The 13,704-nt window shown below is 53.6% G+C and overlaps 3 protein-coding genes across 4 annotated transcripts; 2 read left to right on the top strand and 1 right to left on the bottom strand.

Annotated features, from left to right (window-relative positions):
- Window positions 1-1,643: 1,643 nt before the first annotated feature.
- Window positions 1,644-4,491, top strand: LTA (lymphotoxin alpha). Its single transcript, XM_037736362.1, has 3 exons — window positions 1,644-2,464; window positions 2,896-3,197; window positions 3,444-4,491. The coding sequence occupies exons 2-3, from the start codon at window positions 3,152-3,154 to the stop codon at window positions 3,854-3,856; spliced, it is 459 nt and encodes a 152-aa protein (XP_037592290.1). The 5' UTR covers window positions 1,644-2,464; window positions 2,896-3,151; the 3' UTR covers window positions 3,857-4,491.
- Window positions 4,492-5,230: 739 nt separating this feature from the next.
- On the top strand, window positions 5,231-8,513 carry TNF (tumor necrosis factor). Its single transcript, XM_017522425.2, has 4 exons — window positions 5,231-6,099; window positions 6,702-6,747; window positions 6,936-6,983; window positions 7,286-8,513. Exons 1-4 carry the CDS (start codon window positions 5,917-5,919, stop codon window positions 7,705-7,707), a joined length of 699 nt encoding a protein of 232 aa, XP_017377914.1. The 5' UTR covers window positions 5,231-5,916; the 3' UTR covers window positions 7,708-8,513.
- Window positions 8,514-10,996: 2,483 nt separating this feature from the next.
- Window positions 10,997-13,236, bottom strand: LTB (lymphotoxin beta). 2 transcript variants are annotated; one of them, XM_017522420.2, is made up of 4 exons: window positions 12,705-13,211; window positions 12,269-12,314; window positions 12,011-12,082; window positions 10,997-11,605 (listed from the first exon to the last, which is right to left on the bottom strand). In XM_017522420.2, the coding sequence occupies exons 1-4, from the start codon at window positions 12,864-12,866 to the stop codon at window positions 11,151-11,153; spliced, it is 735 nt and encodes a 244-aa protein (XP_017377909.1). In that variant the 5' UTR covers window positions 12,867-13,211; the 3' UTR covers window positions 10,997-11,150. The 2 variants fall into 2 exon arrangements, with proteins under 2 accessions (XP_017377909.1, XP_017377910.1); XM_017522421.2 differs by lacking the exon at window positions 12,269-12,314 and having other exon boundaries at window positions 12,705-13,236.
- Between the last annotated feature and the right edge of the window lie 468 nt (window positions 13,237-13,704).

Below are 13,704 nucleotides of genomic sequence, written 5' to 3'. Positions count from 1 at the left end.
AAAAAAAAAAAAAAAAAAAAAAACCCTCATTCCAGAAAAGGTTCTGCCCTATACCTGGAAGGACGGAATGCCGTACAGAGAGACCAAGAAGAGTATGGCCGGCCTTGTTGGGTTCCCCCAACCCCAGTCTATTACCATTAAATTATGCTTGTTTTGTTCAATTACATTTCTGTACAGTTGTCCATTCTTCATCAAATCTAAGCATAAAAATAGTTTTCCCTGGATCCTTAGGGCTTCATTTCCAAAGGCTCCCGTGTCACTTAAAACTTTGATTAAATAAATGTATTATGCTTTTCTCCTGTTAACTGTCTTTTGTTACAGGAGTATTGGCTATGACCCTCGTGATGAGTCAGGAAGGAATCACCCCTTTCTGCCCTACAGAATAAAAAGAAATAATAGCTAAGACTAGTAAAGCATAAAAGGCAAAGGTGCAGGGCTTCAAGTAGAGAAGGAGAACAGAACAAATAGCTCATACACACCCAGAATGTTACTTCCCTGTCCTTCCATGTTACTCCAAGACCCCTCAGGGACCTTGTGCCTGGGGAGAGAATCGGCCTGCCCCGTGCAACAGTGGGCTTTACCCCAGGTCACCACCAGCCCCAGCTCCAAACTCTCTAACACCGTCCAAGTAAAATCACACCTATAGCAGTAATAATATTTGAGGTGACCAGTTGGTATTATCTCAAACTTAGGAAAAGTGAATAAAGTCATCTTTAGAAAGTGTACTTTGTTTTAAACCTTGTAGTTTGCAAGCTAAGTGAAAATGGGCTCCTGTATGAGAATGTTGTATCAACGTTTTTTGTGTTAGCCAAAAACTAGAAACAAATCAAATGCCCATCAACAGAAGAATATATTAGAGTATATTGATATGATAGAATATTACATCACAATTTAAAAAAAACACTACTGATACATGCAACCACATGGATGAATCTCACAAACAAAATGCTGACTGAAAGAAGCCAAAGAGAAATGAGTAGATTCTATATGATTTCATTTATATGATACTCCAAAGCAGGAGGAACTAATCTATGGGGATAAAGGTCAGAGAGTGGTTGGTTATCTTTGGAGGGTATCAGCAGGGAAGGAGTATGAGGGAACCTACTGGGGACCTGAAAATACATGGAGCTTGGTGGTGGCTACATGGCTACCAACAGATGGAAAAATTCATCAGCTGTACACTTAAGAGGTGTCCACCTCAAACCTCTGTTACCTATCAATAAAAAGGAAAAAATATTCAGAACTTTATTTTTCTTGAAACAGAGTCTTGCTCTGTTCCCCAGGCTGGAGTGCAATGGTGCGATCTTGGCTCACTGCAGCCTCTGCCTCCCCAGTTCAAACGATTCTCCAGCCTCAGCCTCCCGAGTAGTTGGGACTACAGATGTGCGCCACCATGCTGGCTAATTTTTTTGTTTTTTTAGAGACAGAGTTTCACCATGTTGGCCAGGCTGGTCTCGAAATTCTGACCTCTGACCTCAAGTAATCTGCCCACCTCAGACCCCAAAGTGCTAGGATTACCGGTGTGAGCCACTACACCCAGCCTGGAGCAGCTTTAAAATAATGTATTGGCTCTGCAAATGCAACTTCAAGACAAGTCCCTTAGCTGTGTCCACCCCACCCCAAGTCCCCACCCTTAAGCCTCACCCAAGTGGAATTCTGACACTTCTCCTATAGAGAACTTTGGAAGGTGTCTGCCGCATTGATCCTGGAGTGTGTATTTATTTGGGGTTATATAAATCTGATCTGTGGAAGCCACCTGAGGTCAGGACGAGATGGAGGGTATCCTTCAGGAGTAGGATGTGTCCAGCATCATCTCTGGGGAAGGGGACCAAAAAATTTATCTTCCAAACAAGGACTGTTTCAAGAACGGAAGGGGCTCCATTAATATTTTCACCTGGACAAGAGGCAAACACCAGAATGTCCCCGATGAAGGGATATATAATGGACCTTCTTGATGTGAAACCTGCCAGATGGGCTGGAAAGTCCATATACTGGAACAAGTATGACTTCAGTTGTTTGGGACAAGGACAGGGGACAAGAGAAGAAAACGGGCAAAAAGAGAAGCCTGTACTCAGCCAAGTGTGCAGAGATGTTACATATGATTGCTCTTCAGGGAACCGGGCCTCCAGCCCACACCCCAGCAGCTCAACCTCCTCCTCCCCGAATTGACTGTCCCTTCTCTGGAACTCCTAGGCCTGACCCCACTCCCTGGCCCTCCCAGCCCACGATTCCCCTGACCCGACTCCCTTTCCCAGAATTCAGTCGCCTGAACCCCCAGCCTGTGGTTCTCTTCTAGGCCTCAGCCTTTCCTGCCTTTGACTGAAACAGCAGCATCGTCTAAGCCCTGGGGGCTTCCCCAGGCCCCAGCCCCGACCTAGAACCCGCCCGCTGCCTGCCACGCTGCCGCTGCCGCTTCCTCTATAAAGGGACCCGAGCGTCCGGGCCCAGGGGCTCCGCACAGCAGGTGAGACTCTCCGGCCCCATCTCCTTGGGCTGCCCGTGTTCGTGCTTCGGATTACCACCCCACAGTGTCCTGCCCTCTGCCTGGGCCTCGGTCCCTCCTGCACCTGCTGCCTGGATCCCCGGCCTGCCTGGGCCTGGGCCTTGGTGGGTTTGGTTTTGGTTTCCTTCCCTGTCTCTGACTCTCCATCTGTCAGCCTCTTTGTCTCTGTCTCTCATACATTCTCTGTTTCTACCATGATCCCTCTCTGTTCCCTTCCCGACTCTCTCTGTCGCCCTCTGCTCACCTTGGGGTATCTCTGACTGCATCCTGTCCCCTTCTCTGTCGATCTCTCTCTCCGGGGGTGGGGGGTGCTGTCTCCCAGGGCAGGAGGTCTGTCGCCTGTCTTCTGCAGTGTGCCCCGCCCCGCTCACTCTCTCTCTCTCTCTCTGCAGGTTCTCCCCCATGACACCACCAGAACGTCTCTTCCTCTCAAGGGTGCAGGGCACCCCCCTACACCTCCTCCTTCTGGGGCTGCTGCTGGTCCTGCTTCCTGGGGCCCAGGTGAGGCAGCAGGAGAATGGGAGTTTCTGGGGTGGTCCAGCCAAACCTTGAGCCCTAAAGCTCCCCCTCAACTCTGTTCTTCCCTAGGGGCTCCCTGGTGTTGGCCTCACACCTTCAGCTGCCCAGATTGCCCGTCAGCACCCCAAGATGCATCTTGCCCGCAGCACTCTCAAACCTGCTGCTCACCTCGTTGGTAAACATCCACCTGACTTCCCAGACATGTCCCCACTAGCTCTGCTCCTACCCCTGCTTCAGGAACCCAAGCATCCACCGCTCTCCCTCAACTTCCCCCACCCCCAAAAAACACTGGCAGCCCACTCTCACACCTCCCCCAGCCATCCCCCAGGAGCTCAGTTGTCCAATGCCTGCTTCCTTGGGGATTGAGACCTCTAACCCAGACCTCTGACCTTCCACCCCCATCCCCTATGGCTCTTCCTAGGAGACCCCAGCAACCAGAAATCACTGCGCTGGAGAGCGAACACAGACCGTGCCTTCCTCCAGGATGGTTTCTCCTTAAGCAACAATTCTCTCCTGGTCCCCACCAGTGGCATCTACTTTGTCTACTCCCAGGTGGTCTTCTCTGGGAAAGCCTACTCTCCCAAGGCCACACCCACCCCACTCTACCTGGCCCATGAGGTCCAGCTCTTCTCCTCCCAGTACCCCTTCCACGTGTCTCTCCTCAGCTCCCAGAAGATGGTATATCCAGGGCTGCAGGAACCCTGGCTGCACTCGATGTACCATGGGGCTGCGTTCCAGCTCACCCAGGGAGACCAGCTATCCACCCACACAGATGGCATCCACCACCTAGTCCTCAGCCCTAGTACTGTCTTCTTTGGAGCCTTTGCTCTGTAGAACTTGGGAAAATTTGGAAAGAAAAAATAATTGATTTCAAGACCTTCTCCCCATTCTGCCTCCATTCTGACGATTTCAGGGGTCACCACCGCCTCTCCTTTGACCATTCCAACAGCTCAAGTCTTCCCCAGTCAAGTCAGCTGGAGCTTTCAAAGAAGGAATTCTAGGCATCCCAGGGGACCACACCCGCCTGAACCATCCCGGATGTCTGTCTGGCTGGGGATTTCAAGCCTGTCTAGGAATTCCCAGCCCAAAGCTGTTGGTCTGTCCCACCAGCTAGCTGGGGCCCAGATCCACACACAGAGGAAGAGCAGACACGTGGGGGAGCTTGGGGGATGACAGGGGGCAGGGAGGGGACTATTTATGAAGGCAAAAAATTAAATTATTTATTTATGGAGGATGGAGAGAGGGGAATAATAGAAGAACATCCAAGGAGAGAGAGAGAGAGAGGCCCAAAAGATGAAGAGTGAGAAGGCATGGGCACAAGGCTGACCAAGAAAGAAAGAAGTAGGCGTCACGGGGGGTCACGGGGCCTCAGAAGGCAGCGAAAGGCCCTGAAAGCCAGCTGCCGACCAGAGCCCCACACGGAGGCATCTGCACCCTGATGAAGCCCAATAAATCTCTTTTCTCTGAAATGCTGTCTGCTTATGCGTGTCTGTCTGGGAGTGAGAATTCCCCAGTCTATCTCAGGAATGGAGGGCAGGACAGGGGGCTCACAGGGAGCAACAGCTGTGGGCAGAACAAGAGGATAAAGGGCTCAGAGAGCTTCAGGGATATGTGATGGGCTCATCAGGTGAGGCAGCCAGACTGCTGCAGGGGAAGCAAAGGAGGAGCTGAGAAGACAAAGGAAGAGTCAGGGTCTGCAGGGGTGGGGGTCAGGGAGCCTCTGGGAGATATGGCCACATGTAGTGGCTCTGAGGAATGGGTGACAGGAGACCTCTGGCGAGATGTGACCACAGCAAAGGGTAGGAGAATGTCCAGAGCTATGGGGGTCGAGTGCGGGGATCCCCGCTCCAAGACAGGGCCATACAGAGGGCCCCAGGGAGTGAAAGAGCCTCCAGGGCCTCCAGGTACAGAATCCAGGGGATGTTTAAGAAGACATGGCCACACATTGGGGCGGTGAGAAATGAGAGCTTCACCAACAAATCAGGGACCCCAGAGTTTCTTGGAAGCCAAGACTGAAACCAGCAGTGTGAGTCCCAGGGTCAGAATGAAAGGAGAAGCCCTACCCAGTGGGGTCCGTGAATTCCCGGGGCTGATTTCACTCCCTGGGGCTGTCCCAGGCTTGTCCCTGCTACCCCCACCCAGCCTACCCCGAGGTCCTGAGTCTGTCCCCACGTATGGAGCTGCCCTGTCCCTGGCTCCTTCTCCTCCCAGGGACCCAAACACAGACCTCAGGACTCAACACGGCTTTTCCCTCCAACTCCGTTTTCTCTCCCTTGAGGACTCAGCTTTCTGAAGCCCCTCCCAGTTCTCCCTCTTTTTCCTGCATCCTGTCTGGGCATCAGAGGGAAACAGACCACAGACCTGGTCCCCAAAAGAAATTCAGACAATAGGCTTTGAGGGGCATGGGGGAAAGGACTTCAGCCTCCAGGGTCCTACACACAAATCCGTCACTGGCCCAAAAGGGCCCCTCGGAATCGGAGCAGGGAGGGTGGGGAGTATGAGGAGTATCCTTGATGTTTGGGTGTCCCCAACTTTCCAAATCTCCACCCCCGTGATGGAGAAGAAACGGAGACTGAAGCTTTAGGGCCCACTACCGCTTCCTCCAGATGAGCTCATGGGTTTCTCCACCAAGGAAGTTTTCCGCTGGTTGATTGATTCTTTCCCCGCCCTCCTCTCCCCTCAGGGACTTTATAAAGGCAGTTGTTTCACACCCAGCCAGCAGACGCTCCCTCAGCAAGGACAGCAGAGGACCAGCCAAGAGGGAGAGAAGCAATTCCAGACCCCCCTGAAAACAACCCTCAGACACCACATCCCCCGACAAGCTGCCAGGAGGGTTATCTCCCTCTGACATACTGCCCCAAGGCTCCACCCTCTCTCCCTTGGAAAGAACAGCCATGAGCACTGAAACCATGATCCAGGACGTGGAGCTGGCCGAGGAGGCGCTCTCCAAGACCAGGGGGCCCCAGGGCTCCAGGCAGCGCTGGTTCCTCAGCCTCTGCTCCTTCCTGCTCGTAGCAGGTGCCACCGTGCTCTTCTGCCTGCTGCACTTCGGAGTGATCGGCCCCCAGACGGAAGAGGTGAGTGCCTTGCCAGCCTTCATCACTCTCCCACCCAAGGGGAAGTAGAGACGCAAGAGAGGGAGGGAGACGGAATGGGCAAAAGACGTGTGCTGACAGGGAGGGATGGAGAGAAAAAACGTGGAGAAAGATGGGGATGCAGAAAGAGATGTGCCAAGAGATGGGAAGAGAGAGAGAAAGATGGAGAGACAGGCTGTCTGGCACACAGGAGGTGTCCACCAAGTGTGTATGGAGTGAAAGAATGAATGAATGAATGAGCAAGCAGATATATATATAAGATATGGAGACAGATGTGGGTGTAACAGAGAGATGGGGAAGAAACAAGTGATGCGAATAAAGATGGTGAGACAGAAAGAGATGTGGGAGATATGAGACAGAACTAAGGAGAGAGACGAGGACGATAAGGAGAGATGAAGATAGGATGTCTGGCGCACAGAAGACACTCAGTGAGAGTTGTTGAATGCAGGGAGGGTGAATACACGGATGAATGGAGAAAAAAAAGCAGACACTCAGGGCTCAGAGCGCAGGCCAGGCAGGCAGCCAGCTGTTCCTCCTTTCAGGGTGCCTCCCTCGATGCTAACCATTCTCCTTCTCCTCAACAGCCCTCCAAGGACCGCTCTCCAATCAGCTCTCTGGCCCTGGCAGTCAGTAAGTGTCTCCAAACCTCTTTCCTAATTCTGGGTTTGGGTTGGGAGGTAGGGTTAGTATCGGTATGGAAGTAGTGGGGGAAATTTAAAGTTTTGTTCTTGGGGGGAGGACGGATGAACGGGAAAGTAGGGAGGTATTTTCTAGAAGTTTAAGGGTCTCAGCTTTTTCCTTTTCTCTTTCCTCTTCAGGATCATCTTCTCAAATCCCGAGTGACAAGCCTGTAGCCCATGTTGTAGGTAAGAGCTCTGAGGATGTGTCTTGGAACTTGGAGGGATAGGATGTGGGGGTTGAAGCCTGGCTGAGGGTCGTTGGGCCTCGGAGACAGTGTGAGAAAGACTCGCTGAGCTCAAGGGGAGGGTGGAGAAACAGTACAGGGCTTGGGGGATACTCAGAACATCATCCAGGTGGGATGTGGGATGACAGACAGAGGGGACAGGAACCGGATGTGGGGTGGGCAGAGCTTGAGGGCCAGGATGTGGAGACTGAACCGACACAGCCACACTGACTCCCCTCTCTCTCTCTCCCTCCCTCCCTCCAGCAAACCCTCAGGCTGAGGGGCAGCTCCAGTGGCTGAACCGCCGGGCCAATGCCCTCCTGGCCAATGGCGTGGAGCTGAGAGATAACCAGCTGGTGGTGCCATCAGAGGGGCTGTACCTCGTCTACTCCCAGGTCCTCTTCAAGGGCCAAGGCTGCCCCTCCACCTTTATGCCCCTCACCCACAGCATCAGCCGCATCGCTGTCTCCTACCAGGCCAAGGTCAATCTCCTCTCTGCCATCAAGAGCCCCTGCCAGAGGGAGACCCCACAGGGCGCTAAGACCAATCCCTGGTATGAGCCCATCTACCTGGGAGGGGTCTTCCAGCTGGAGAAGGGTGATCGACTCAGCGCTGAGATCAATATGCCTCACTATCTCGACTTGGCTGAGTCTGGGCAGGTCTACTTTGGGATCATTGGCCTGTGAGGAGGACGGACGTCCATCCTTCCCAAGCCCCTCCCCTGCCCCAATCCCTTTATTATCCCCTCCTTCAGACACCCTCATCCTCTACTGGCTTAAAAGAGAATTAGGGGCTTAGGGTCGGACGCCAGGCTTAGAACTTTAAGCAACACCACCACCACTTCGAAACCCGGGACTCAGGACAGTGTGGCCTGCACAGCAAAGCACTGGCAACCACCAAGACTTCAGACTGGGGCCTCCAGAACTCACTGGGGCCTATAGCTTTGATCCCTGAACTCAGTCTGTGACATCTGGAATCTGGGGACCTGGAGCCTTTGGTTCCGGCCAGAACGCTGCAGGGCTTGAGGAGACCTCACCCAGAAGTTGACATGAGTGACCTCGGCCTTCCTTTCTCCAGATGTTTCCAGACTCCCCTGAGACACAGAGCCCAGCCCTCCCCATGAAGCCAGCCCCTCTATTTATGTTTGCACCTGTGATTATTTATTATTTATTTATTATTTATTTATTTACCGATGAATATGTATTTATTTAGGAGGTCGAGGTATCCCGGAGGACCCAATGTAGGAGCTGCCTTGGCTAGACATGTTTTCTGTGAAAACAGAGCTGAATAATAGGCTGTTCCCACGTGGCCTCCTGGCCTCTGTGCCTTCTTTTGATTATGTTTTTTAAAATATTCATCTGATTAAGTTGTCTGAACAATACTGGTTTGGTGACTGACTGTCACTCATTGCTGAACCTCTGCTCCCCAGGGGAGTTGTCTGTAATCGCCCTACTATTCAGTGGCGAGAAATAAAGTTTGCTTAGAAAAGAAACATGGTCTCCTTTTTGGAATTAATTCTGCATCTGCCTCTTCTTGGGAATGGGAAGAAGCTCCCTAAGTCCTGTCTCCACAGGGTTTAAGATCCCTCAGACCCAGTCCCATCCTTAGACTCCTGGGCTCCTACATAAACAAAGCCCAGCAGAATATTCCCCATGCCCCGGGAAACAGGCACCTGAACCTAATTACCTTTCCCTCAGGGCATGGGAATTTCCAATTCCGGGAATTCCAGTCCTTGCTGGGAAAATCCTACAGCTCAGGTGAGATTTCCGGCTGCTGCAGCTGGCCAACCAGCGGGGAAAGCTGGGGAGGGGCCACATTCTCAGGTACCTGAATCACAGTCAGGGGACTTCACCCTGTCCTAACTCTGCCTCCTGAACCAGCCACTTAACCTATCTATCAATGAAGATAGGAACGTCCTCCACACATAGGGCATGTGAGAGAAGGTTTGACCTCCATCAGAGGACCTCACTCAGCCCTTGGCACAGTGGGCACTCAGTGAATTCTGGCTTACTTCCTTCAACCAGTTTTCAGCTGTTCTATCCCCTTCCATTCTCTCAGTGGGTGAAATTGAAGAGACTGAAGACAATAAAGAGGGAACTGAACCGCTGGGCATGGTAGCATGCACCTGTGATCCCTTCGCTTCAGGAGATCAAGGTGAGAAGATCGCTTGAACCCAGGAGCCCGAGAGCAACTTAGGCAACATAGTGACATCCTGTCATCCTGCCTCTATTTTTTAAAAAAGAAAAATATATAGGAATAAGAGGTGGGTGAAGGACTCACAAGCCAGTTTGGTCCCACTCGTCTTTGTAGTGAAGGAGGGGAGAGGTGTGAGATGGGTGATCTGGGAAGAGAAAAGCACCCTCTCCCCCAATGAAGGCTCTTCTGAACAGAGTCAAAGACAAATAAGGGGCAGGTGCAGTGGCTCATGCCTGTAATCCCAGCACTTTGGGAGGCTAATGCGGGAGGATCACTTGAGCCCACTAGTTCAAGACCAGCCTATGAAACATAACAAGACTTTGTTTCTATAAAAAATTTAAAAATTAGCCAGGTGGGCCAGGCACCGTGGCTCACGCCTGTGATCCCAGCACTTTGGGAAGATGAGGCAGGTGGATCATGAGGTCAGGAGTTCGAGACCAGCCTGACCAACATGGAGAAACCTCATCTCTACTAAAAATACAAGATTAGCAGGACATGGTGGCACATGCCTATAATCCCAGCTACTCGGGGGGCTGAGGCAGGAGAATCACTTGAACCCAGGAGGCAGAGGTTGCGATGAGCCGAGATCACACCATCGCACTCCACTACCACACAGTTTTCTTCAACCTGGGCAACAAAGGCGAAACTCCACCTCAAAAAAAAAAAAAAAAATTAGCCAGGTGGGGCATGCCTGTAGTCCTAGCTACTCAGGAGGCTGAGACAGGAGGATCACTCGAGCCCAGGGTTTGAGGTTACAATTAGCTATGATCATGCCACTGTACCCCCTGTCTGGGTGACAGAATGAGACCCTGTCTCAAAAATAGTATTCCAAAAACAAATATGGAGGCAGAGATTGAGTCCCCCAAGACTGGGAGCCCCCAGTGAACTTGGAAATTAGGCTTTACCACCAACCATGGGGTGCCAGGCAGGAGAAAACTGTGTAGTAGGCTGAGGGGGTGGGGTGACCCAGTGGGGTGACCTAGATAGGGCCTTGGGTCACCCTCTGCCTCCCCCAGCCTGTGGCTGAAAGTCGGTCGTGAAGTAAGGAGGGACTACCGTTACCCCGAGGCGCCCACACTTACTCACTTTTGGGAACGGGGACCTAAAGTGTGAACAAAAGGTGAGGATTTTCCACCTCACCCTAAATGGGACATTGTGGCATTGGTTTTTCCTCCTCCCCAGAACTTCCTGGTGTTTTCGGGTACCACAGACTCCTTCCGTCATCCCCATCTCTCTAATATCTTCCCCTTCTTTCTCCTTCAGCCTCCTCCCTTCAGCCCCCATGAGCCTTGAATTAAGCTCCTTGGAGAAGAGTTGACTGTGGGGTAGGAGAGAAAGTGGCCTTCAGGCAGCCCTGGGGGAGAAGTGCGGGGCCCCTCCACACCTCATTCCTCTTTCATGATAGGGGCTTACTCTGCTGCTTGGCCTTTCTGAGCGGTGCTTGCTGTGCTCTGTAGTGACCCCTCTCACTGTTGAGAGGACCCAAGAAAAAAAGAGTGTGGTGCTGAGTCTGGTTGGGACCATGCGGGCCTGAAAATCAGGATACCTGGAGAAGCTTAGGAGTTTGAGTAGTCCCCCTTCCTCCACGCCCCAACTGGACTAATGGTGGGGCCTGGCCATTTGGAGGCAGGGAGGGGCGGGACCAGCAGACCACCATCCGCAGGAGCAAAGCCCATACATTGTGTTGTGGTGAATTGTTTCAAGCAACCAGAAAAGTACAGAGAATATTTAACCCACACCTGTGAACCCATCCTGAATTAAGACGCGTCACATCTCAGCACCTGTATCAGCAGCACTGAAGCTTTCCATTCTTTATTTTCATCGGACTCAAAATCAATTTCCAAACAGTCTCCTACATTTTTCCCACTGCCATGGGGTCCTGGGCGTCCGGGCCCCCAATATTCACACACTCGCATCACGCAGTCATAGCCCCTCACCCCACCATCACGGCCCCAAAGAAGGTCTTCCCTCTCGCGAAGTCCACCATATCGGGGTGACTGATGTTGACGTACACCCTCTCGCCCCTCCGGAGCTGCACCAGGCCGCCGAACCCCACGCTCGTGTACCAGAGAGGCCCGTACCCTTGCCTCCCGGCCGGGTCCAGCACCAGGGTCACGGTCTCGGCGCCCTCGAGCAGCAGCTCCGGAGTGCCCGGCCCGTAGGCGCCCCCCTCGCGGTACAGCGAGCTGCGCAGCGTGACCGAGCGGCCCCGGGGACCCTCGCCGCCAGGGGGCGCCCGGCCCCGGTAGCCGACGAAACAGTAGAGGTAATAGAGGCCGTCCTGCGGGAGCGCCAGCCCCTCGGCGTCCGAGAACTGCGTCCCGCTGCTCAGAAACGCCTGTTCCTTCGCGGCCTCCCAGGCTAGCCCGTGCCCCTTCAGCGGAGCGCCTGCGGAGACATGGGCCCGCGCGCTCTTGGGAAAACGATCCTAAAGGCTCGGGTTCTGGGAGAGTGGCGGCTCTTAGCCCCGGCGGGAGCCGCGCGGGGCCGGGGCGGGGGGTGTGTGAGTCGGGGGGGCGCTGTCTCTGGGATGAGCGCGAGTTGGAGGCCGAGGGAACCGGGCTATGGGGTGCAGAGCGCCGTAGTGGGGACCTCCGGGCCGGCTTTTGCCAGCGCTGGAGGGAATAAGCAGCTGCACTGCAGGGACGAGCGGAAGGGTGGGCGCGAGCGGTGAAATGTGGTGAAGCGGGTGGGAAACCGATCCCTGGAATCATGGAGCCCAGGGACTCTGGGCGAGCAGAACTGGAACCTTCGGATTATTTAAACTCTTATTCGGGTCTTTGAGATCCTTACCTATGAGGTGGGCAGCTGGGAGCTCGGGGCTGAGATCTGTTTCTGGCTCCTCCTCCGGCAGCTTCTGAAACCCTGGAAGGGGCATAATAGAGTCCACGATTGGGGCCAGGGCAGCCACTCATGCTGGCGACCCTTGAGAGGACAGGGTGCAGGGATGGGGAGCCTGGATTCCTGGAGGAAGAGGTATCTGGGTACGCAGCTGGGAGCTGGGAGCCCCTGAGGGGCTGGATAGGGTAAGGAGAAACGGTCAGCTCTTACCCAGTCCTTGCTGGGCCTGTGCCCCGGGGTCAGCGGTCTCCGTTACCTGGTTGGGTGGGGTCACAGTGCCCAGAGTTCAGATTCAGCTCATGTCACCCCTACCCCTCTGAAAATGGATTCAAGCTGCAGGCCTGGGGTTTCTCCCACCAGCACCATCCCCAACCACACCTCCCTAGAAGGGAAAGCAAGCAAGACATAGGTGCTTGGGCAGAGAGACAGATGTGCCTTGGGAAGAGGAGACATAAGGGGCTTACGTTGGGAGATAAGCACAACATCATAGGTACATGGAAAGAGAGTCAGCAAAGACACAAGACATCCCCACCAGGGACGGTGGAGCCAGCTGAGCCAGAGGGGGCAAAAGACCACAGGCAGGACCAGAGGGAGCCCAGCATCCGAAACAAACAGCCCTCCACCAGGACCTGTTGCAGCCACTCACCAGTCCTCCCTGATCCTGGGGCACCAAGGCCAGCACAGCCAGGACAGTGATAGGCACCACCAGCAACAGGGTCACCAGAAATGTGGCTCCTGCCACAGCCAGCAGGAGGGAGCCCCTCCCCTGGAGCCTCCCACCCCTGCCCTCCAGCCCCATTGCCCCCATTGAGACTGAACCAGAGGCAGAGCGGGGGCTTTCATACCTCAGGGATGGGGCCACCCCCTCCCTGTAGACCTACACACCTGGCTGGGACTTTCCACACACCCCAGCTCCCCTCACCCAGCTTCCTGTTTACCCAGAGCTGGGGTGGGGCAACTGGATGCCTGGGTTCTCCGAACTGGGGGAGAAGTTGGGGTATGGAGACAGGCTCTCAGGGTGGAACCAAAGGGGGCTTTAGACATCTTCTGGCTCAGCAGAGAGGGAAACTGAGGTCTGGGGAGGGAAGATAGCTTGCAGAAAGCCAGTCAGCAGAGCTGAAATGAGAACACCGATCTCCAGGTCCAATGTGGTTTGCATTCTTCTACACCCTTAAGGTAGGTGCTGAAGGAAGAGCTGATCCACAAACCTGAGGTCAAGGGCTGGAGTAGGACAAGGACTGGAGTCTTGAGGGATGGATGTCTGGGTCCCTGAGAAGAACTGATTCCCATACTGGGCTGACCTCCTCCCATTCCCTTGCTCATCTCCAGACCCTGTGCTGGGTGAGAAAGGCAGAGGTAAGCCTTAGCGTCACCACTGACTGCTGACTCACTGAGGAGGGATGGAAATGGAGCTTTACCTCCCTGCTGCAAAAAGTAAAGACAGATAGACGAGGCATACTCGCACCCTCAAAGACCTTCGAAGTCTACAGTGAGCGCTATCCATGAATAGGTGTTTACTAAATGTTTGTATATAAATGAATAAAAGGACAAATAAATGCGGGAATAACCAAAACAAAGCAGCAAGGACCAAATGGTAGATGTAAGGCAGTGTGACTGGTAAGAGTCAAGGGAGGAGGCCGGGTGCA

Source organism: Cebus imitator, unplaced genomic scaffold, assembly GCF_001604975.1.
Source record: "Cebus imitator isolate Cc_AM_T3 unplaced genomic scaffold, Cebus_imitator-1.0 Scaffold24, whole genome shotgun sequence".
In the NCBI taxonomy this organism is placed as follows: Eukaryota; Metazoa; Chordata; class Mammalia; order Primates; family Cebidae; genus Cebus; species Cebus imitator.
This window is presented reverse-complemented; position numbering and strand designations above follow the sequence as displayed.